A 23,895-nucleotide genomic window follows, 5' to 3' on the forward strand; every position below is an offset into this window, starting at 1 on the left:
CAATCCCTGTGTGTTTCCTTCTTCTCAGTCTTCTTGACCATTTCTTTGCTGCCTGCCATGGGACATTCTTTCTTGCCCTTCTTGTGAGTGCAAGCAAGTTCTCTGTTCAGTAGAACGAGGCTTGTCCCCCGGCCCACCCCAGAACTACACTTCACACACCATCCAGGTCCCATTTCTCAATGTATTCCTACTATCCTAACCCATGCCAAGGAAACAACCCCATAAAACATCATCCTAAAGGTCTCCTTCTCTGGGGGTATCTCAACTATGTATCAGAGTTACCTGAGAAAGTATCTACAACCCTCTTTGGGTTCCTGTTCCTCATGAGCATGATGGACATCCAGGCAGGATGCAACTCAAGCTCTGCTGGTAGGACAGACAGGAACCCATGGAGAGGCTAAACCTCCTCTATAGGGAGGTCTCTGTTTCTCTCCACTGAGTACAGAAGGACCTGGGCTCAAAGGCTTAGAGACCTAAGGTCTACATAGCTGAAGGGAACCAAATATTCCCAGATGTGGCAAATTGCTGCAAGATTTCCTACTTGTTTTTTTTCCTTCTTATTTTTCATTTGGAAAATCAAACCGAGCTGAAATTAAATCCTTCCAGGGCAATGTGTGCATTCCACCACGTTTTTGCAAAGAGAAGTATTTTGTTTGGAGAGCAACACATCATTCCTGAGGGTTGTTTCCACACGGCGTCCAATTGGAGCTCCCAAGGATGGTGCTAGAGATGTACAAAGAGCAATACAGCTCCCCCCCCGAATTCCATGTCCTGCAGTGATTTGGTGCTTCCCCTCACTTGGGTGTCCCTTTGGGAATCAATGGTGGAGCTGCTGCCTGCACGAGTGGCTGGGGACAAGAATTCCCCAGAGCACTTGTGGCTGCCCCATCCCTGGCAGTGTTCAAGGCCAGGTTGGACACAGGGGCTTGGAGCAAGCTGCTCTAGTGGAAGGGGTCCCTGCCTGTGGCAGGGGTTGGAGCTGGATGAGCTTTGAGGTCCCTTCATCCCAAACCAGTCTGGGATTCTAAGTCCAGACCCACAGGCAGCAATGCTGCAGGATTTACATCCCTGGCTGAGCAGGGAGGATGTTCCCAGCCTCTGGCAGGACAAGCTACTATTAAATGTGTGGGGTTTTTAATGCTAGGAAGCTCTTTTCACTTGTATTATATCCCTCAGGGGAGGAAAACTTGTTTCATACTACGCATTAATGGGAAGAAATCACAGAATCACGGAATGCTTTGGGTTGGAAAGGACCTTAAAGATCATCCCGTTCCAACCCCTGCCATGGGCAATGCACCTGAAGACCCTACCAGAAGCCAATAAACCCAAGTAAAAGCCAACAGATCCCTCACAGAGTCATCTGCAGGAAACAGCTTGATTCAGCAACCTTGCAAAGTAAAACTGCATTGAAACTGTGATGGGGAGAAGACAGCACCAAAAGGTTCTGGCAATGATGCCCTCATTCCTGCTTGATCAGCTTGGAAAGCTCCTGGGATCCATGGATTTTTATGACAAGTGGGAGACTGAAAACTTGGCAATGGAGAGAAGAAAGGGATTAGGGAGATGGACACAAGGTCCAGCTTTGTGCTCCTTATGCAAGTGGCTATTTCACTCCAGTGACTACTGAACACTCAGCTGAAAGAGGCTTTATTCAGGAGGCTGCAAATCCCACAGCTCTCCGGAGGTGAAGCCTTCACAATAAACATCTCGACCAACTAAAGAGCCACAAGGTCAAAGCGAAGGGGGAGATATTATCTTTCAGCTCCAGTGTGTGCTTGGAAATGGGTGAGAAAGAGATTTTTGGAGGCCTTTTTCATGAGAAACATGTAAAAAGTCATGATTTACAATCACAGAGGGGTTTGGATTGAAGGGATTTTAAAGCTCATCCAGTTCCAGGGACCCCTTCCACTAGAGCAGCTCGCTCCAAGCCCCTGTGTCCAACCTTGCCTTGAACACTGCTAGGGATGGGGCAGCCACAGCTTCTCTGGGCAACAAAACCTCAATAGGAGAGTTCCTTTCCTTCTACTCCTTTTCACTTCCTTCACTCTGGACAAGAAATACCTTTTGAAACTGCTACTTAGCCCTTGGGTTTCTCCCACCCTTTGCCATGCCAAGAGCTTCCACAGAATCATAGAAACACGGAATGCTTTGGGTTGGAAAGGACCTTAAGATTATCCAGTTCCAACCCCCCTGCCATGGGCAGGGACACCTCACACTAAACCATGGCACCCAAGGCTCTGTCCAACCTGGCCTTGAACACTGCCAGGGATGGAGCATTCACAACCTCCCTGGGCAACCCATCCCAGTGCCTCAGCACCCTCACAGTAAAGAACTTCTTCCTTAGATCCAATCTAAACTTCCCCTGTTTCAGTTTGAAGCTGTTACCCCTTGTCCTGTCACTGCAGTGCCTGATGAAGAGTCCCTCCGCAGCATCCCTTCAGATACTGGAAGGCTGCTCTGAGGTCCCCCAGGGAATTTGGCTGAAAGCAGAGAAGCTAAACCAGGCTTCAAAAACTCCAAGTAACTTGGTCCTTCTGAAGGGTTGGCTTCAGCAAAGTGCTTAAATGTGGCTTTGACTTCAGGGATTTCTGAGTGGAGGCCTACCAGAAGTCTTCAGTTCCAAAAAGGAAAAGACTTCTGTAAAGGTTTCCAAATTCGGGCTCAAAAGCATAGAAAAGCAACGGATTGTTTTAGCAGAGGAACTCAAATATTCCTTACTAAGCACAGAGCATGGGTCCATGCTGTGCTGAAGACGACTCCTTTTGGAAAGGTGGGAATTACTCCATGAATCCTGCTTTGGAGTAACTGCTCGGACTTCAAAACAGTGGGAGGTTCAGCTCTCCTGGAATAAGAAGTGTCCTTGAAGTTATCTGACAGCAGCCCCTGTGGTTCATTTAGATTCTGTCCTAATCTCCTACCATTGGCAGCCCTTGGCTATAAGCATTTCCCCTGTCTCTCCACCTCATGCAGAGAGGTGTTCGACCCCAAAGTGATGCACAGGGCATGACTGGGTTTGCCACCCAGATGCTTTGATGGCTTTTGCCTCTCCAGCTCTCTCCAGCCAGGCAGGAAGGTTGTGGATGTGTGAGTGTCCTTCCCCATCCAGACCTTTCTTTGCATCCATAGAGCAACCAGAGCCATGGGCTCAGTACGTGTCTGGCCAAGACAGAACAGCAGAAACCAGCCAGAAGGGAGGTGTGGAGAAAAGGTGCTCAGCAGGGAAGGGGAGGAGCTTGGCAGTTCTTGTTATGGCCTTTTGTTAATAAAACCCATGGCTAATAGAGGAATTCAAGTGAAAAATGGCTTTGTGGGTGACAGGAGAAGCCTCCTTCCAAGGAGAGGAAGCAAAGGAACAAGGGAGACACTTGTTTGGGAAGAGGTGAAAAGGACAGACATTGTTGGCTGAGCCAAAAGAGCTGTAAGGCTCCAGACACCAAGAATGAATGGACTGGACATTGCTTCTTTAAGCAAGGACACGTAGCCTGTGCTAGATACGAGCAAGAGGGAGCAAAGAGGGGGATGTGAGGCACCCCAGCACATGGCAGGGGGTTGGAACTGGGAGATCTTAAGGTCCTTTCCAACCCAAACCATTCCATGATTCTATTCTATGACACGGTTAAAGCAGTGGACTGGGGAGATCTGTTTTGTAGCAGCTCTCCAGAAGGATGGAGGAGAATTTGCCAAGGCTGGAGATGGCAGAGAGCAGAGTGCCAGGGTAGGGCTGAGCTATAGAGGATGAACATCAGCCTGGCTGGTAGGGTGGTTCATGGAAAGCTGAAAGAGGCAGATGACAAATATCTCCCAATGGACACACTGCAACAGAGACACGAAACAAGTGTCCAAGCTTGGAATGCCAAAGGAAAACAAGATCTTATGGAGAAGAGTGCAGCTGGGGCTGTCAGAGACAACCAGCACAGCAAGGCTAAGGCAGAAGGGTAAGCAAGTCTGGCCAGGAAGAGCTTGCTGCCTCTTTGGAAGAGCCATTTTGGGGTGGTGTGAAGGGTGGGAGCTGGACAGAAGATGACCCTAGGACAGACTAGGGTCTGTCAGGAAAAGACAGGACAGTAAAGACACAGCATGGGAGATCCAGACACCGAACAGGACAGGGTTGCTACCATTTCTGCACCTATGACATGGAAGGAGGAGGGAAGGACGAGCAGAGGGAAGGTGAAGGCAATCCTGGGGAGACACCAGGCAGTATTCAGAAGATATTAAAAGCCGTCAGTGTGCAGGTATCACAGTGGTGAGGATTGTAAAATCCCTGGGATTAGCATCAGGATACAATTCCTGGCTCAAAAATACTTTGCAACACAGACAAATATTCCCAGTGCAGGGCATGAAGTTAATGACCGAGTTAGGAAGGGAAGAGCTCAACACAAGCCCCTTCCCTGGGAAGTACTTGCTGTCAAACACATGGAGCTGCTGGATTTTGACCAATGAGCAGCAAAAAGGGAATCCTCCTGGACCCTTCAACAACATCCCCAGTCTTGTCTTCGTACATAGATCCTTACCTGGGGCGTAGCCGGGGCTGCTGGTTGGATACATGTTTGGGTTGTAGGCTGGAGCAGCGGTGGGATAGCCCGTCGGATAACCTGCCATGAGAAAGAAGGAGAAATTATGGTCTCATAACACGGAGAGAAGAGGACAGCATCCTTGGGGAGCAGCACACAACCTGTGCGTGCAATGAGGCCATGGGCACAGCTGAGAGCCAAAGCCCAGATGTATTCTCAGGCTACAGGAAGGACTCTGAATGCGCTCCGTAGGCTTACAAGTGACCCCATCAATATTTCACCCCTATTCCTCTACAAAAGGAGTGCAACGACCAGAATGCAGAACACAGGAATGCTCCATGCGCTCTGCAGGAAACCAGGGAGGAAATCCACACACTGAATGCAGAATGGAGCTCTGGGATAGCCACCAGCACAGCTCTGCTTGAAAGGCTCCCCTTGGCTGCTCGCAGCCATCACGGTTTGACCACTGGAGCATTCGCAGAGCTCAGCACCCTCGAGTCCTCAGCGCACAGCACTTGCATTAACCAGAGCCTCTTGCTAAAGGGAAGGTGAAGAGGCTGCATGAGAAGCTGCCAGCCCCAATATTCACCCATGGCTGCACAAGTGCCAGCCTGGGAGGGACACGATTACCTGCCAGGCCACCTGGAAGGAACACACGCGGTAGCTCCTACCCTTTGAAGCCACAGGAGGCTTTAATGGGCACTTTAGGAAAGGTTGCAGAGCACCTTCAGTTCTCATCATCCTCACTCGCATCGGTCATAGGGAGGTCAGGGGAAAACATCAAAGCACTCAGACACATGGAGGCTTGGAAACCACTGCAGAGCCAAGGCCCTACGTGCACCTATGCACAGTGCAGATGTCCTGCACTGAACTAGAAGCTCTTGTCCTCCATGACAGCAGGGGGATGGAACCGGATGATCTTAAGGCCCTTTTGAACCCAAACCATTCTATGATTCTAAGACCCCAGACAACAGCCTCCACACCTCAATCTGCTCCGGTCTGCTTTTGTTTACTGCTTCACTTCCATTTCTTGGAAGTCTTCCCGACTGGAAATGGCAACACTCGGATAACCCCATCCCTTCTTACGTGCTCCTGCGTAACTCCCTCTGACACACCGAATGGAACACGTTCGTCTTCCTCTGCTGGCAGAGCCTGCCTCTGCTGTGCTTCCCCGCCACGGCCACTGCCCTGCTTTATCTGTGCATCTCGTTGGCCACCAGCCCAGAGCACAACCAACCCCATGGCAGACAAAACGACCCTTGGAGAGTCTTTCCACGCCAAGCTCCACTGACGCTGCCTGCTGGTTGCCAGCAAAGGCTGCAAAGCGGCAATTAGCGCCCATTCACACCCATCGCCTTGATTTTGCTCTATGAAACACAAGCAGGGGTGGGTCTTTCCTCCCCCGTTCCGAGCAGGAAGATGAAACCCGGCTCCATCCCTCCCTCCCATGGCCCAAAGCTCATTTGCTCCTTAGCAAGGTGCAGATTCCTCAAACCTGGCACCCGGCACAGAGCCGATTCCTGCGGCAAAGTGGGGAGGTTTATCGGAATAAATCTAATGCACCACTCCTGACCACTGGGCTGGAATAAATGACTGTGTTCTACCCTCTCATTTTCATCACTGATATATTTGGCTTCTAAATCAGGTTAATTAAAAATTGCTGGAGTTAATGTTGGATAAGCAGCAGTTTAACAGACTTTGTGTTTGGCTTTTTTAGGCTACATAAAACCATGCTGGCATCGGAGGCAGGCACATACAGAGCAATCAAGAAGCTCCGTGCACAGTTATTTGCAGATCCTGTGATTGCAAGCAGAACATTAATGAGGAAGATCTTAAATCAGAAACATCCCTGCCTCCTCGCTGCTTCATCAGAACATAACCCTTTCTTTTCCAGTATATCCAATGCTCCGAGGTCCTCTGGTTGCCTCTCAAGCTCAATGATCTCCTGACCAGTCTGGCTGGGGGCGTTAAACCAACTCCAACTCCCTTCTTGACCACAAAAGTGGTCAATTATATTCCCTGTAATTCTCTCAACTGTGTTTCTACACCGGGTTTTACCTCCTCAGGCGCTGATAGCCTTGCGTGCATGCCATGGTGTTGGCAAGTCCCTTGCTCATCATCTAGGGATAGGATCTAGATGAGAACCTCCTGGGGCATCAAGAGGTTCTTCTGGTCTTTGCTGCTCATTAATCCCCTCAAAGAATTCCTGAATCCCATAAACTACTGCAGTAGTTATAGAATCTTAGAATGGTCTGGGTTGGAAAGGACCTTAAAAGCATCCAGTTCCAACTCCCTGCCATGGGGTTGTAACTCTGTGTAGAGTTGCCCCTCTACTGTGCTCTTGTGAGACCCCACTTGCAGCACTGGGTGCAGTTCTGGGGTCCTCAACATAAGAAGGACATGGAGCTGTTGGAGCGAGGCCAGAGGAGGCCACGAGGATGAGCAGGGGCTGGAGCAGCTCCTGTATGGAGCCAGGCTGAGGAAGTTGTGGCTGTTGAGCCTGGAGAAGAGAAGCTGTGTGGAGACCTCAGAGCAGCTTCCAGTGTGTGAAGGGGGCTACAAGGATGCTGGGGAGGGACTCTTCATCAGGGACTGCAGTGATAGGACAAGGGGTGATGGGTTCAAACTGAAACAGGGGAAGTTCAGGTTGGAGATAAGGCAGAAGCTCTTCCCTGTGAGGGTGCTGAGGCGCTGGCACAGGGTGCCCAGAGAAGCTGTGGCTGCCCCATCCCTGGCAGTGTTGAAGGCCAGGTTGGACACAGGGGCTTGGAGCAAGCTGCTCTAGTGGAAGGGGTCCCTGCCCATGGCAGGGGGTGGAGCTGGAGGAGCTTTAAGGTCCCTTTCAACTCAAACCATTCCATGATTCTGTGATTTCAGGCAGAGGGTATCTGTGTACTTAGCTCTTCTTTCTCTTTGTTTTGGGTTTAACTTCTGCTTGGTAGGAGTGCATCTTGCTTATTGTGGCATCTTTTGTTGTTCTGAAAGCAAGTGATGGCCTGTTTCAGGATCATTTCATTCCAGATAAATGCCACTTATATCAAGGAAGCTTTAATAGCTTCGGACGTGGAAAGATGCAGCCAGCCCTGCTCTGCTCTATCTTCCTCTCTGCTCTCATAACCTTTGGGAAGTGCTGATCTCCAGCAAGAAAACTTGTCCTTTCTATTTTAAGGGGAAACGGAGCTGGGAAAAGAGCAGGGAAATTACTGGTGGTTTGCTGCTTTGGGGAGACAATGAAAGATAAGAGAGAAGCAGAACCTGTGACAATATGTGCCAGGTGAAACAGGCTTGAGAATACCCAGCACTCAAACCCCTGGGTTTAAAACCTCAACACTGGGTTTAGAAATACAAGAGATATTTCTATACCTTTTAGATTTTTCAATAGGATTTAGGCTTGTTGGCTCTTCTTCATCCCCCAAATGACTACAAGCAAGCTGCAATCCCCCCATGATGGTCCCCATATCTTACATCCCCTGGTGCATAAGACAAAGCCTGGGTCCACTGCCCAGGGATGATCCAGGAGAGTGGCAGTGCCAAAGTATCTGGCATCTTGCTCTGATTTTCCCCATGGAAACCCTATGGGACCTCCTGCAAATCCCTGTTGCTCCTGCTGACCCCATTCCCCTCCTGTCATGTCTATGTTGCCTCTTGGGTGAACTTGATGATCTTAAAGGTCTTTTCCAACCTAGCTGATTCTATGGTTCTCTTCACCTTGCATCAGAGAGAACAGCAAGCAGGTAAAACCCACTCGTTTCATGTTGAGAGCTGCTAATCTTCATGGGCTTCCTGCTGGAGACATGGGGAAGTCAGGGGCACAAAGAAGAGATCCTTTCTTTTCTACCTATATGGATCTGCACATGATGGGACCGTGCCCCTGCTGAGGCTTGGGGCCCGATTACAGCCCTGATGCAGATGGAAAGCAAATGAGATGAAACCCTGTTGAATAAAAGCCATTAGATTTCCTCACCGAAGAACTCGGGAGCTGGTTTCTTGCTTGAGTTTAATTTAATCTCGTGCCCACGATCAATAGGAGCAGCAAAGCCAGTGTTCATTTTGTGCTCTCCCCAAGGGATACCCAGAGCACTCCCGCTCCGAGCGGCACTAACTGAACTGCTTCAGGAATTACGGCTCAATAACGAAGGGAAGAGCTCCCGGGGCTGCAGCAAGCAGGGATTTTAAAGCCTCCTTTAACTGTCCATGTATCTCTAAACGCTTCTAGCCCATTCCTTGCAGCTCTGCTCAGCCCTGTCCTCTTTGGTGCAATGCTGTTGCAGATTAATGGCTTTTAGGTTACGAATCCCAGCTACCACGTACAGCTTTAGGGATGCACTAGGAAAGGAATCCATGAAATACATTCAACATGAGCAGCATACACAGCCTTAAAATGGGTTTAAGCACCGGCTTTGTTTCCTTCCTAATCAGACTCAGAACACCCATAATAAAGCAGCTAGCTTCTATTTCCAGCCACATGTATTTTAGTGCCTGCATGCAACACAGAGGCATGTGGAACCATATACACAAGCTCAGTACAGACCTCTTCTGCACAAGAGATGGGTGGATGGGGCATTTAAGAATGTTCTTTCCAGCCTTCTGGGATAGCTTATTCCTTATGGAATATGGAATTCCTTATGGAATAAGCTCCTGTGGTCGCTCTGTACAGCAAAGAAGCTGAATTACTAGGGAGGAACGAGAAGGCAGGAGGGAAAAGCAGACATCAGCAGGCAAAGGGCTGCCCTTGGAGGAAAGGCTGAGAGCAGGGCAGGGAGGATTAAAGGACTGAAGAGGCAGTGATACAGGGGCAGGGTCCATTGGAGGATTAGATTTGTTATTCCCTTTGGCAGTTGAAATTCCAGGCACTCAGATCCAGCCCCAGGTACAAACAAGCTCCAGCTTTTCCTGCCCATGAGCCACCAGCAGAAGTCTCGTGACACCCTGGAGGTCACTGCCAGGGACAGGAGGACCACGCACAAAGGACAAAGTGACATTAAACCCCACTGCAAGGGCACCTCTGGCAAGTTTAGAGGGGAATTCGCAATTCAGAGGTCTCCTCCCCATCTGTCTGCATCCTTTAAATGAGACTTTAACATAAATTGCCCATCCTCGCTGTAAAGGAGCAGCCTGCACCCACAGACTCAGTGAATCCCAGACTGGTTTGGGTTGGAAGGGACCTTAAAGCTCCTCCAGCTCCAACCCCTGCCACGGGCAGGGACCCCTTCCACTAGAGCAGCTTGCTCCAAGCCCCTGTGTCCAACCTGGCCTTGAGCACTGCCAGGGATGGGGCAGCCACAGCTTCTCTGGGCACCCTGTGCCAGCGCCTCAGCACCCTCACAGGGAAGAGCTTCTGCCTCAGAGCTCAGCTCAGTCTCCCCTCGGGCAGGTTCAAGCCATTCCCCTTGGCCTGGCCCTACAGGCCCTTGTCCCAAGCCCCTCTCCAGCTTTCCTGCAGCCCCTTCAGGCACTGGAGCTGCTCTCAGGTCTCCCCTTCAGGAGCCTTCTCTTCTCCAGGCTGCCCCAGCCCAGCTCTCTCAGCCTGGCTCCAGAGCAGAGCTGCTCCAGCCCTTGCAGCAGCTCCATGGCCTCCTCTGGCCTCGCTCCAACAGCTCCACGTCCCTCTTGTGCTGCTGCCCCAGAGCTGGATCAGGGCTGCAGGGGGGTCTCCCCTTCACACAGCAGAGGGGCAGGATCCCCTCCCTGAGCTGCTGCTCACGCTCTGGAGGTGCAGCCCAGCACCTCAGCTCTTCCCTCCAGTCCTGCTGAAATGGAGACAGCTCGTGTCCACACACCCAGGGCTTACAGACATTAAAACCCAGAGCAAAGCACTTGATAATACTTCACAAATGAATCTCTACGATCATCTGAACCTCTTACACTGACCTGGTCTGTTCATCACACGCCAAAGTCCTCCTCAAAAGGAGCTCGCTGGCTTTGAGCAGCCCAAACTCAACACCTTCACCCAGGGTTTGGCACCCACCAGCAGCATCAACCACAACCGGCCCACCCTCAATTTCACACTACGTGTGGGTGCAATTCCAGCCTCAGATCCCAAGCCAAGCTGAGAGCAGCATCTCAGTAACACACCAGCCTTTGCAGCAGTGAAAACCCACAAGTGCTGGCTCTCATCAGGCCTTAGGTACCCTTGAAACTCTTGGAAAAGAGCTTGTTTCTCTTCAGTTAGGGAGCTCAGGTGGTTTGGTCCCTGTTTGAGCCTTGCACCAGTGTCACTTCCAACACTGATTTCCAAATGTGCCATTGAATGCGTCAGCAATAGTTTCTGTTGGCCATTATCTGATCGGAGCTTAAATTGTGATGAGCAGCCTAAATGAATTTGCAAGACAAAATAGCCTCCTGCATGCTTACTCCCAGCAAGTCTGGAGCTGCAACACTCGATTGGAGTAGTCGGATCCTAAGGACTTTCATAGGGAAGGACAATCAAGTCCCTTATCTAAGTGCAGGACAAGGCACTATAAAGCCACACTTGACCTCATTGAACGACTGCCACCGAGAGCTCTTCTCACTGTTGCTCAGGCACTTCTTGAGAGCTCCTTGAGTACCAGCATTCTGCCCGTGGCAGGGGTTGGAAGTGGATGAGCTTCCAGCTCCCTTCCAACCCAAACCATTCATGACTCTATGATTTTAAACCCCTAAAACACGATTCCCTTCTGCTGACCGAGAGCTTTGATGCTCCAACAGGTCCAGGAACATTTTGCCTTTACTATTACCTCTTCAGTCATATGAAGCCAAACTATTTTCACCCATGAAATACTTCATGTCATCCACTATTTCACATTCCTTATTGCCCAGACCTCAGAAACTCCTCACAAGTCGTATTTCTGAGTATCTTCTCTGGACAGAAACATGAGGAACTTCATGTCTTCAATTCACACCACTGTAAATCTGTTCCCCTCAGACTGATTGGGAATTTATTCCTGCCACAAGTCACATCCTGTGACACAGACATGGGAATGTGGTACTTGAGGAATTACCCCCGAGGTGAAAAGTTTGGGAAGAGGCACCACCGTCGGCTTCCTGGCATAGCTCCACCAAAGCCTTCTCCAGCCAGGCTTACAGCAGAGCTCTTGAACACTGGTTGCAGGTAGCAATGACACCAGACAGAATGTGCCTAAGTGATGACTATGGGGGCACAGAGAATATAGCTGAGAAGGGCATCTGGGGACTAATTCTGTCCTGGAAACCAAGGGATGAAGAGCAACAGCACTTCAGACAAGACCTGAAGCAGAGATCTCAACACCATGGCATGAGGCTTTCTCCATCCAGAAGGGTCTTTTCAGCCCCCTTTGCTCCTCACACAACCACAGAAATCAGGGCTTGGGCCAGTATCTCCTCCTGCTTCTGGAGGAGCTGTTCCCCATGGAATACCCCTTGTGCATGGGAGATAGGGAGGTCACCTCTAAATGGCTTCTTACACAGGGAATCTTACAGACTTTTCCTGCTCCATTTAAAACATCCCTTACTCCAAATCAAAGATCACCTGCTCCAGATTTATCCCACCTAAATCAGTGTGTAGATACAACACAGTTGCCTATCTTAATACACAGCATGTACTCCTGCCCCATCACTTCAGATGTTTGTGGCCCAGTCATCCCCTCACATAAGCCATGACCCAATACTATCAGGCTGCTTGGTTTATGGGTCCAGCTGCCTTGGTGGGCATGGGGCTGGACCAAGGTCAATAGAGAGCAACACTTCCAAGACCAAACACTTGATTTAGATCTCCAAACACAGAAGAGCTTTGTCACAAGTGACTTATAGACTACGGGCTCTTAGGATGCTACAGCTATGCTCAAAGGGTTGTATGTCAGACTGCCAGTGTGTTACAAGGTGTCATCATCCTTCAGCTGGCACTTGGGTCAACCTTGGTACTAAAACATCAAGACACATCCACTTGATTTCACTTACCCCCAGCTTAATGTGGCCTCGTGCATTTGGAAAGGCAAATCTGCTCTAGGGTTGCAGGGAATGCTTCACCTAAAGGGGGCTCAGGCATTGGAACAGGCTGCCCAGGGCAGGGCTGCAGTCACCGGCCCTGCAAGGGTTCACACCCCATGGAGACGAGGCCTCAGTGCCATGGGGCAGTGGTGGCCTTGGCAGTGCTGGGAATGGTTGAAACGGATGAGCTTAAAGGGCTTTTCCAACCTGGTTGATTCTGTGATTCCATGAAACTTCTTCTATAGCTCAAAGCAGACACTCCCCAATTCAGAGACCTTTACAAATCAAATACAAGATATTAGCATGACCAGCAGGTCGAAGGAGGTGATCCTGCCCCTCTACTCTGTTCTGGTGAGACCCCACTTGCAGCACTGTGTGTAGTTCTGGGGTCCTCAGCATAAAAAGGACATGGAGCTGTTGGAACAAGTTCAGAGGAGGCCACGAGGATGAGCAGGGCCTGGAGCAGCTCCTGTATGGAGCCAGGCTGAGAACATTGGGGCTGTTGAGCCTGGAGAAGAGAAGCTGCGTGGAGACCTCAGAGCAGCTTCCAGTGTGTGAAGGGGGCTACAAGGATGCTGGGGAGGGACTCTTCATCAGGGACTGCAGTGATAGGACAAGGGGTGATGGGTTCAGACTGAAACAGGGGAAGTTCAGGTTGGATGTAAGGAAGTTCTTTACTGTGAGGGTGCTGAGGCACTGGAATGGGCTGCCCAGGGAGGTTGTGAATGCTCCATCCCTGGCAGTGTTCAAGGCCACGTTGGACAGAGCCTTGGGTGCCATGGTTTAGTGTGAGGCGTCCCTGCCCATGGCAGGGGTTGGAACTGGATGAGCTTAAGGTCCTTTCCAACCCAAACCATTCTATCATTCTATGATTCTGTAAGTCTAGAAGCAGCCTCCAGCTCAGGAGGACAGAGCTGAGACCCTCCTAAACTCATTCCTGGGTTGGTTTACACTTACTGTGTTAAATGCTACGAACCTGAGTGACTCCTGCTTTGCCAGCTCACAAATGCAACTTCAGCAGGAAGGATGGCGTAACCTTTTCCTTCTTCCCTAATCACGGAGAGCCATTTAACACTGGAACCAAGCATGGTGCCTGCACACCTTTCCATGTCAAGCTCTACCCAAACCTCTCCCACGTGCTGTTCCTTGGGCGTTACCAAGGATGAGCACCCAGACCTGCAAATGGACCTTGATGCTGCAGGAGCCCAGGTTTCATTTGATATGGATCATCCCACATTACCGCTGGTATCCCATCATTCCCCTTGCCACGGGATTATTCCAGCCCACTCATGCTAAATGGAGGTAAAAATAGAGAACAAGCTGAAGGCAAGGGTGGAACCGCTCTGAAGAGCACGTTAATGGCTGGGTGAGGATCCAGCATCCCTGAAGTCTCCGGGGATAATAAACCCATTCATTCCCATGAAGAAGTGCCACCTCCTTATTACTGCTTCAAGCCTCATCAGCCCAAGAGTAGAGCAGCCAAATGAAGGTGCAGTCACCAGACACAGGAACTGATGAAGGAAAGCTCTGCTCCAGCATTTGATGACCTGACTCCTTCCTGGAGACCTTCTGCAGCTGGTTCTTTTTTCACCTGAAAAGCCCTTTCCTTTATGTGAGCAGCAACTTATTTCTTGCTCATCCCCCATGGCCATGCAAAACCAGTTTTCATGTGGACTGTAGAGGCACCCACAGCATTGCTGTGCACCTCCCACAGGAGAGAGGTGATGGAGTGGGATCTGTGGGCTTATACCAAAGGCTGCAGGCCTCTGGCTGGAGCAAAGTATGGCCTTCCCATCAAGACAAAGTGCCTTGTGCTGTCTCCCTTCATGAGGCATTCACAGAATGATAGAATGGTTTGGGTTGGAAAGGGCCTTAAGATCATCCAGTTCCAACCCCTGCCATGGGCAGGGACACCTCACACTAGAGCAGCTTGCTCCAAGCCCCTGTGTTGGCCAAAAGAGATTAGCCCCATTTCCCTTCTTATTTCAGTCCCACCTCAGGTGTACTTCCCATCTACTCCCAGGCCTTACTGCGGGATGCAGCCGTATGAGCAAAACTCATCCTGAAAACCAGGGGCAACTGCCCAAGAATATTAGGGAGACAGTTTGATTAGTGAAGGCACACGCTATAAATAAAGCACAGTGACAGCACCTGACAGACTGTCAATCACCACCACTTCTAGGCAAGAGACATGTGTCACATCCTTCCCTACGCTTGCCGACCCGGTTGATTCTATGATTCTATGAGACAAGTCTCTATGGGAAAGATGCTCTAGAAAACCATTTAAGTCACATAATATTAATGCTCCATTCACTTATTTACTGTGTTCTGTATTTGGCTAATCCAAAGCAAGATATGAATAGTCTCAAAAGAGAGAATAAACTTTTGTTGCTCCAAAGTGGGAGCCCTCGATAAAGAAACCATTATAATCTGCCTTAAACACTGAGCTGTGGCTCCACCTTATCCTGTCATGTTCCCCAGGGGAATATTTGCTGGAAGGATTAAGATAAGTTACAATAGCAGAAGACTGCTAAACCTGAAGCAGCCCAAGTGGTATTTCTTTTATTCACCCTAAAATCAGCCCTGAAGAATGATTTTCATTCTTCCTAAAAGGAATCCTTGTCGTGGTGGAAACCAGCTTAGAATCATAGAATCCTGGAATGGTTTGGGTTGGAAAGGACCTTAAGATCATCCAGTTCCAACCCCCCTGCCATGGGCAGGGACACCTCACACTAAACCATGGCACTCAAGGCTCTGTCCAACCTGGCCTTGAACACTGCCAGGGATGGAGCATTCACAACCTCCCTGGGCAACCCATTCCAGTGCCTCAGCACCCTCACAGGAAAGAACTTCTTCCTTAGATCCAACCTGAACTTCCCCTGTTTCAGTTTGAACCCATTACCCCTTGTCCTGTCACTGCAGTCCCTGATGAAGAGTCCCTCCCCAGCATCCTTGTAGCCCCCTTCACACACTGGAAGGCTGCTAAACTTGTCACCAATCTGCAGCTAAAGCCACTCACAGCTTTGAGTCCTAGGCCACCACTAATAAGCCTGTCCAGAGCCCAAAAGAAGACCAATGAGATCAGGGTTGCTGGGCAAGGACTCATCTTTTATTAGAGAATAGAAATAACTGCAAAGAAAGGGAAACTTTTCCAGGCCCACAAACCCATCTGCAGCTCTCTCGGGAGAACGTGGCACCAATCAGCTCCTTGGGCAGAAGACCAGGTATCCCAGAATCCCAGGTTGAAGGGACCTCAAGGATCATCTGCTCCAACCTTTCTAAGCACAGCATGACCCAGACTGGATGCCCAGCACCCTGTGCAGCCCAACCTTAACAGTGTCCAACGCTGGAGAGTCACCACTTCCCTGGGGAGATTATTCCAATGGCTGCTTGTTCTCACTGGGAAACATTTATAGCTACCACGGAGATACTGAGCACTGAGCTGATGCAGTTGTCATGATGCAGGACCCTCCCCCTGAGTGGGAATGGTCAGCTCGAATCTCAGCACTTTACATGCGAGATAAAGACTCCTTTTCCTCCCATGCATCACTTCACATTCACCTACACTGAATTTTACCTTTAGTGTAGTCTCATGAGAAGCTATTGCCAAAGAGAAGCTGCGTGGAGACCTCATAGCAGCCTTCCAGTATCTGAAGGGGACCTATAAGGATGCTGTGGAGGGACTCTTCATTAGGGACTGGAGTGAAAGAACAAGGGATAACAGGTTCAAACTGAAACAGGGGAAGTTTAGATTGGATCTAAGGAAGAAGCTCTTTCCTGTGAGGGTGCTGAGGCACTGGGGTTGCCCAGGGAGGTTGTGAATGCTCCATCCCTAGCAGTGTTCAAGGCCAGGTTGGACAAAGCCTTGGGTGCCATGGTTTAGTGTGAGGTGTCCCTGCCCATAGCAGGGGGGCTGGAACTGGATGATTTTAAGGTCCTTTCCAACCCTAACTATTCTATGGCTCTAACTTCACATTCATCATCCCTCATCTCCTATTGCCCTGGGTAATTTAAGATCAGCAGCTCTCAGCATTCCTTCCCTTTCCCAGGTCCCTTCTGAAAGTGCTGAACAAACCCAGCTCCCCACCACCAACCTCTGCTGAACACCAGGTCCCCTTCAGCCAAAGAGCCTGTTACTGACTCCAAACCCCTCTCTTTACCTTTAACAAATTACTTATCCTGGAAAGAACCCTCCCCTTGCCCCAATGAGCCTTAGTTTCTCTACGGATCTTTGCTGAGGAACCTCAATGAACCACTTCCATCCTGTTGATGTCCTTGGTGAACAGCAGCAGGTTTGCGAGGCTTTGGCACCTAAGACTAAGCCCTAGGACTAAGCTACTTCTTCCTGTCTTAATCTTTGCTATTACAATATCGTTACAATGATATTGAAGATGATATGAATGAAACATGATATACAATGAAAGGATATCCAAAAGACAAGGAAATAAGTTCTTCCTTACTGCAGAGCAATGAGGATGAAGCACAACTTCATCAGGCCCTTAGCTGATATCTTAAAGAGGGAAAAGAGAGCAACTGTTCCTCTTCCTGCACACAGTGAGTACACAGAGCTCATTCTTCATCCTGTCCATGGGTCTATCCCCCTGTCTTTTCTTGGGTATGATGGAACACGTTTTCCAGGGCTGTTGTAACATTTGGAAGGTCAGCATGGCAGGTGAGGAGATGCCACAGGAGGGCTCCTGAGCTGGCAGCTGAACTGCTCCAGAATGACAGAGCAGAGGGAGGTTACTCTCACAAAAGTGATGGGGTGGCCTTTATTTCACTGAAAAGCTGGTTTTCCTTGCGCATTCAGAGTCACGTCTGCCCATTTCACCAGCAGAAATCACCTCCTGCTCTCACTGATAGCATGTGGCTTGGGGAAAATGAGATAGAGCCCTGCTCAGTTCATGTACCTCTAATGGAATAATTACTGATATTCTCATTAGTGCACATGCATTTCTTCACCTAAACTGAAATCTGTGCTGAAGTCAAGAGACTGGGAGGAACCTGAAGTGCAGGAACATGAACTATGGGGAGATACACATGAAGAGAAGGAAGATGAGGACATCATGTTTCACACTCTGCTCTGGAGCCAGGCTGAGAGAGCTGGGCTGGGGCAGCCTGGAGAAGAGAAGGCTCCTGAAGGGGAGACCTGAGAGCAGCTCCAGTGCCTGAAGGGGCTGCAGGAAAGCTGGAGAGGGGCTTGGGACAAGGGCCTGTAGGGCCAGGCCAAGGGGAATGGCTTTAACCTGCCCGAGGGGAGACTGAGCTGAGCTCTTAGGCAGAAGCTCTTCCCTGGGAGGGTGCTGAGGCGCTGGCACAGGGTGCCCAGAGAAGCTGTGGCTGCCCCATCCCTGGCAGTGTTCAAGGCCAGGTTGGACACAGGGGCTTGGAGCAAGCTGCTCCAGTGGAAGGGGTCCCTGCCTGTGGCAGGGGTTGGAACTGGAGGAGCTTTAAAGTCTCTTCCAACCCAAACCAGGTTGGGATTCTATGATCATGTTTCTGGTCCTGTTTTTCCCCCTTCAATTGAAGGTTTCCTGGTGCAACTCCAACAAGGCTCCACCATGGTGAATTCTAAGCATTGGCTCTTCCTTGAGTTCCTTCCCTAGCCAAGGAGGAAACAGAGCATCCTTCTGGCCCCACAGACATTCCTTTTCCTCTGGTAATCTGGAGTCTATCCCACAAACACCCTCAAGTGGCTCCAGTTTCATACATGATGATACAGAAGGGCAAATCCTTTCCCATCTGGAATTTGCTCATCCCTGCAGCCTTGTGGAGGTGAAGAGAGCCTCACACTTCCAGAAGCGGATGCTCCTGGTCTCCTTCTGCTCTGGCAGAGTTTCTATGGCAACACTGGATGGGTCTTGAAGGAAATGTATCTGGTTGGCTCTTTCTGGAGCAGTTTGCAATGTAAATGCAGGCAGGCAGGAGAGCAAGGCCAGGCTCTCCGTGCCTTCAGGTTATGGGTTATGGCAGGGCATTTCCAATAAACTGCTCAGAAAAGAGCCCTTTGTGATTTCCAAATGCACTTGTTCATCTGGTTCATTTCCAATGCAGCCTTTTCAGCTCTGCTGCTGAGCCAGGAGGAATGAAAGAATCATTGCAAGCTTTGCTGTGTTGCTCCAGATCTAATTCCTGCTCCGTGCCAGACAAAGCAGAGCGTGCAAGAAGGAAAGGGAACAACTTCAGTGTGAATATCTGATGCCTTTTTAGACTCTGGAATTGGGAATTTGCTCCTCTTTCATATCTGTTACAATTCCTTCCTTCTGGCCTGGTTGGTGCCTACATGAACCAGGTCCAAAATGTGCTTATTTCAATGAAGAGCAGCATCTGGAAAGGGCTTCCCATGTGCTAGGTACCTGCAGATACGTGTCCAAAATCATCTCCAGCATCCCTGTAGCTCCCTCCACACACTGGAAGCTGCTCTGAGGTCTCCACGCAGCTTCTCTTCTCCAGGCTCAACAGCCCCAGTGTTCTCAGCCTGGCTCCAGGCTCCAGCCTCTGAGCATCCTTGTGTTGGACCTACCTTAGAAGTGTTATTCCAGGTATTCCACCAAAGCCAATGTCCCCAGTGCTGCCATTGTGGCATCTTCAGACCATGATCAAGGATTAACACAACAAAACTGCCCAGGAATTAAGTCTCTCCTATAGCACAAGCCTTGACCTCCTTCCTACCTCTAACATATTCCCCTTTAACATTAGCAGCATTCTCATTTTACCGGACCTATTCTTGATTCACACCCTTAAACAAGATCTCTGGAGACACCAAATTTCCTGTTTCAGCTAATTCTAGCGATTGGCAATTCCAGGATGACCACAACAATGCCACAGGATGAAATGATTGCCCAAAAGAACCATTTTAAAGGATGGATCCAACAATTTTCATTTGTGAGGTTAGGAAAGAGACGAATTCCCAATGATAAACTATTTGGGGTTGTCAGAATAGGCCAAGCTTGAGGGAAACTCAGGAAGACCAAGGGTTTAGGGATCACAACTGAGATCCTGACTGTTAAAATGCTAATTGCCTTTAAAACATCCATATGGCATGTTGGACAGTTTGGACTTGGACCAGGCAAGTGAATTGCTCTCAAAGACATCAGCTTTGGACAAACAGAGCAGCAGATGGAGCACACACAGGGTATTAGCAAAACCAGGGTTTGGGTGTTAAAAGGCTTAGTGGGTCTCTTGGATGCATTTGGGCCAGGAAAGGAGACTCAAATTGTGCTTGGGGGAAGTAGGGAATACCCAAAATCTGACCTGGCAGTGGGGTTTCAAAAAGGGCTCCCCTGAAACTAAAACCTGATTTCACCAGCTCAAAAGGGCAAAGATTCTCTTGGGAAGAGAGGAGAAACACAGAGATGCCACAGAAACAAGCCCATATCCCAAGGTGTTTGCTATTCATCTTCCAGCAAAGAGATGGGATGAGATCCCTGATCACTACACCAGACCCTAGAGAAACCCAACAGCAAATGCAGCTCCTTCTCAATTCACCAAGAACCAGGAAGGACGAGCAACAGCCCTGAAATCATAGAATCCCAGACTGGTTTGGGTTGGAAAGGACCTCAAGGTCATCCAGTTCCAAGCCCCTGCCCCTTCCACCAGCACGTCTGTAGGGCCAGGCCATGGGGAATGGCTTGAACCTGCCCGAGGGGAGACTGAGCTGAGCTCTTAGGCAGAAGCTCTTCCCTGGGAGGGTGCTGAGGCACTGGCACAGGGTGCCCAGAGAAGCTGTGGCTGCCCCATCCCTGGCAGTGCTCAAGGCCAGGTTGGACACAGGGGCTTGGAGCAAGCTGCTCTAGTGGAAGGGGTCCCTGCCCGTGGCAGGGGTTGGAGCTGGAGGAGCTTTAAGCTCCCTTCATCCCAAACCACCCTGCAATAGCTCAGGAAGACACAGAACTGTGGACACCTCTCTGAGTTGGGAGGAAATCAGAAGAGCATCCCAAGAGCACTTCCCAGCGCATTCATCCCAATGCCCCAACACAGCAGGTGTAAAAATGGAAGGAACATCATTGTGCTCCCCAATAAATCACCCTGCCTAGGGCATTGCTTTTCCCCTACAAATCCAAGTCAACCCCCATCATTCCCTCTGCCCCAACCTGAAGACAAGGTCCTTGGGTCACTCTAATTTTACAAGGGGAGATGGCTACGTTGAGTTCAGGGAAGATGTTATGACTGGCACAGCCTTCAAGGATTTGGGGATTTCATGCTGTGCTCCAACTACCCCCTGAAGGATTAAATCCAGAAGTCAACTGCTATGGAACACCAGAGAGGACTTTGCAACTCCATCATGAGTCATTGTGCTTCAGGGAGTGAAACCACCTTAAAACTAACACATCCACCAGCGTGTCTGGGAAACAGGAGAGTCACCAGTTCCCTCCAGGAATGGCAAATTACAGTAATGGGCTGGGATGGAACAGGGAAGGGGAAAAGGGAAAGCCTCCAAAGCTGGAGGAGCTGAAGGCATTATTTCAAGCAAAATAAAAGTCAGATGGTTCATGTCAGCCTCCTCCTGCACTGTGAGCTCGGGAGTGGATGAATTAGCTTAACAAGAGGAGGAGGAGTACTTATGGTTTGGGATTCAAAATAGCAGCATGTTACACATTTACCAGCAGAGCCTGAGGGGTTTAAGTGAGGAGCAGAGGGAAGGAGAGGAGACGTCCAGAGGCATCTCTCGCACGGGATTGTTACCCAAAAAGAAGCTGTCACCAAACAGCCAGCAGCAGAAAACTGTCATGCATTCATCACACCAAAATACCTTTACGAGGGGTAATCTGAGGCACTGGAACCTGAAAAAATAGCATTTTATTTGCATAATTATAGAGATAATTATATTTTTCCCTACACTACTTCATATGAGAAAGGTCTCTTCCTACAAAAGAGAGTCAGAGACTCACAGCCTGGTTTGGGTTGAAGGGACCTTAAAGCTCCTCCAGCTCCAACCCCTGCCATGGGCAGGGACCCCTTCCACTAGAGCAGCTTGCTCCAAGCCCCTGTGTCCAACCTGGCCTTGAACACTGCCAGGGATGGGGCAGCCACAGCTTCTCTGGGCACCCTGTACATGCAGGCAGGATGTGTTTATCCCAGCATGGCTTTCCAGGATCAACACGAGCAGCAGCTCCCACTCCAAGGGTTCAGCAGGAAATGGTGCTCCTCTCTCTTCGGAGCTCCTCAAATCCTCCTCTGCCTCCCACTCCATCTCAGCACGCCAAAGACCTCCCGTCATCCACAAGGCCCTGCTCTACTTCCAAGCAGGGCAGGTATAAATAACACCAGTTTTATTGGATATGGTTCTTTTTGAAGCTATAGCCCAAGAATATATTTAAATCACTGGAAAGCTTCAGTGATATAAAATACTGAGGGGATCCTTCTTCATCCCCGTGACCTCCTGGTGGATTCACACATTGCAAAAAGGAGCTAGGCTGGCTCCTGGCCTCCGTGGGGGTCTCTGATGTGAGATTACGGATATAGGGGTCCAGACTGAAGGATAAAAGGGCCTGCAGGGACAAGGATGAGCAGAAAAGCAGGGCTGAGACGTGGCTTCAGGTTGTTGGGGTATTTAACGGTGAGGGGTCGGATGGGACAAGGTACAATGGTCCGTCAAAAGATGATGGGCACAAGGGGAAGAGGTTCCAAATATCTCCTAGAGTAGATGCGAGGGAGCGGAGAAATGGGTTAATGGAAGCCTTCCCCTCTTGAAGCCTTCAGTTCTTCAGTCACTTCTGTTCTTCATCCACTGCAATTCTTCACTCACCTTCTCCACTGAAGAACTGAAGGCTTCAAGTCCCCAAAGAGGAGGACTGCCCCAGTGGGACCAACATGAGGTACAGGGGGTTCTGTTGTGTGGGATGACCTCTCTCTGGTTTCTGATGGAGGGACCAGCAGCAGAGACACAAAGGGGCCAGGAAGTTTGAGGACGGGCTAAAGAAGTTCTCCCTGGAGGACCTGTTCTCCATATAGACCATTGTGAGGAGGTGTTAATCATTTCATCTTCACTTCAGCTTTAGAAGATGTGAGATATTTAATGTCTACCTATAAAAATAAATATGCATCAAGCTAGAAATTCCTTTCACAAGGGATGCAATTTCTTTCTCACATGGTTGGGAATTGCATATTAAAAATACCTTCATGTTAAATTATTTCCCCTGCAATATTTTAGCAAGCATCATTACACAAAGCAGTTGCTGTTTATCATGGGACTGACTACAGGAATGATGGCATGCATTAGCATTCTTCTCACCAAGCATAGCTGAGATCATCCTCTGAGTTACCAAATGAATGAAGTCAAGGTTTGCAGAGGCTGTTCCTTCGACCCAAAAGGGACATTTCTTCATTAAAACTCATCAGAAATGAGCTGTTTGAGCAGCATCAGCTGAAACAAAACCCAAGACCCAGCATCTGACAATGGGCTTTTGTGTGATGGCAAAGAAGGGCTCTGGGGAAGCATTTCCATGTATATTGTGCCCTAATGAAATCAACCACCAGCATTCCTATAGGAAGCTGATGCTGATTTTACCATAGAATCCACTAGGTTGGAAAAGATCATCAAGATCATCAAGTCCAGCCTTAACCCCAGACTGGTTCGAGATGGAGCATCCTTATGGAACACTCTTAAAGAGATTTTGCTCCTTCTTTTAAGCACAAGGAGGTGCCAACTCCAGGCCACGGCATCAAGTGAGTCACAGGCAGAGGTTGCTCTCGGTGCACGGTGACATCTCCCATCTCCTTCCCAGCATGAGCAGTCTAAAGCTTGCCCAGATAAGCACCAAGCCCGGGGTCAGCCGGTGGCCCTGCGGTCCTGCTCAATACTAATGAACTTCTGCCGATTTACAAGTAGAAAATCAATGCAGAACAATTCAGTTCGACTGAGTCATTGTCTTTGCAGTACCTCCCTGCAGGAAGCAATTGGAGCTTCACTGCCCAGGTGGAACTCTAAGGTGTAATACTCATCCCCTGCCTCCTCATGTCCCCAGTGAGCCAAATCTAAGCTTTTGTCCCAGCATAAGGTAGAGTGAGATCTTAAAACACAGAGAAAAGCTCTGAGATCCAAAGTACAGCTGCAGTTAAGAGGAGCCCTACCACTGCTATCAGTAGCTGGGCTTTCTGCCCCTGCTTGAGCCAAGACTGGTACAAATGACCTCCTGTCAAAAGCCAAGTGCTGAACCCTTCACAGTCAGGCTGTAACTGGATATCCACCTTCCTAGCACCAGCATCCGCAGGGAGCTGTGACCATCCAGGCCCTTCCCATACGTGCACCAAGGGCTTGTGTCGACCTCAAATCCAGCACTGCTTCAAAATAGTGAGTAAATGTGGTGCCACTCAACGCTTCCCTCTACTGCAGCCTCTGGATGCCTCAGAGAAACAGGGAATCATTGAGGCCTGCATGAACACAGCTGTGGGTCCCCCTCAAAAAGCCAGTCTTTTAGGTGGAAAACTAACGGTGAAT

At 49.6% G+C, this 23,895-nt stretch overlaps 1 protein-coding gene across 4 annotated transcripts in view; it reads right to left on the reverse strand.

Moving 5' to 3' along the window:
• Positions 1-23,895, reverse strand: part of FAM168A (family with sequence similarity 168 member A) — a 169,626-nt gene that overhangs the window by 18,854 nt on the left and 126,877 nt on the right. For all 4 annotated transcript variants that reach the window (XM_061458151.1, XM_061458149.1, XM_061458152.1 and 1 more), the window contains one exon: positions 4,512-4,592. In XM_061458151.1, coding sequence (XP_061314135.1) covers positions 4,512-4,592 — 81 coding nt within the window. The remainder of the gene's footprint in view (positions 1-4,511; positions 4,593-23,895) is intronic.

The sequence above is a fragment of the Pezoporus flaviventris genome, unplaced genomic scaffold (genome assembly GCF_033815535.1).
Source record: "Pezoporus flaviventris isolate CSIRO_AGI_PZ_B2104156 unplaced genomic scaffold, CSIRO_AGI_Pfla_v1 ptg000025l, whole genome shotgun sequence".
Taxonomy (NCBI): domain Eukaryota; kingdom Metazoa; phylum Chordata; class Aves; order Psittaciformes; family Psittacidae; genus Pezoporus; species Pezoporus flaviventris.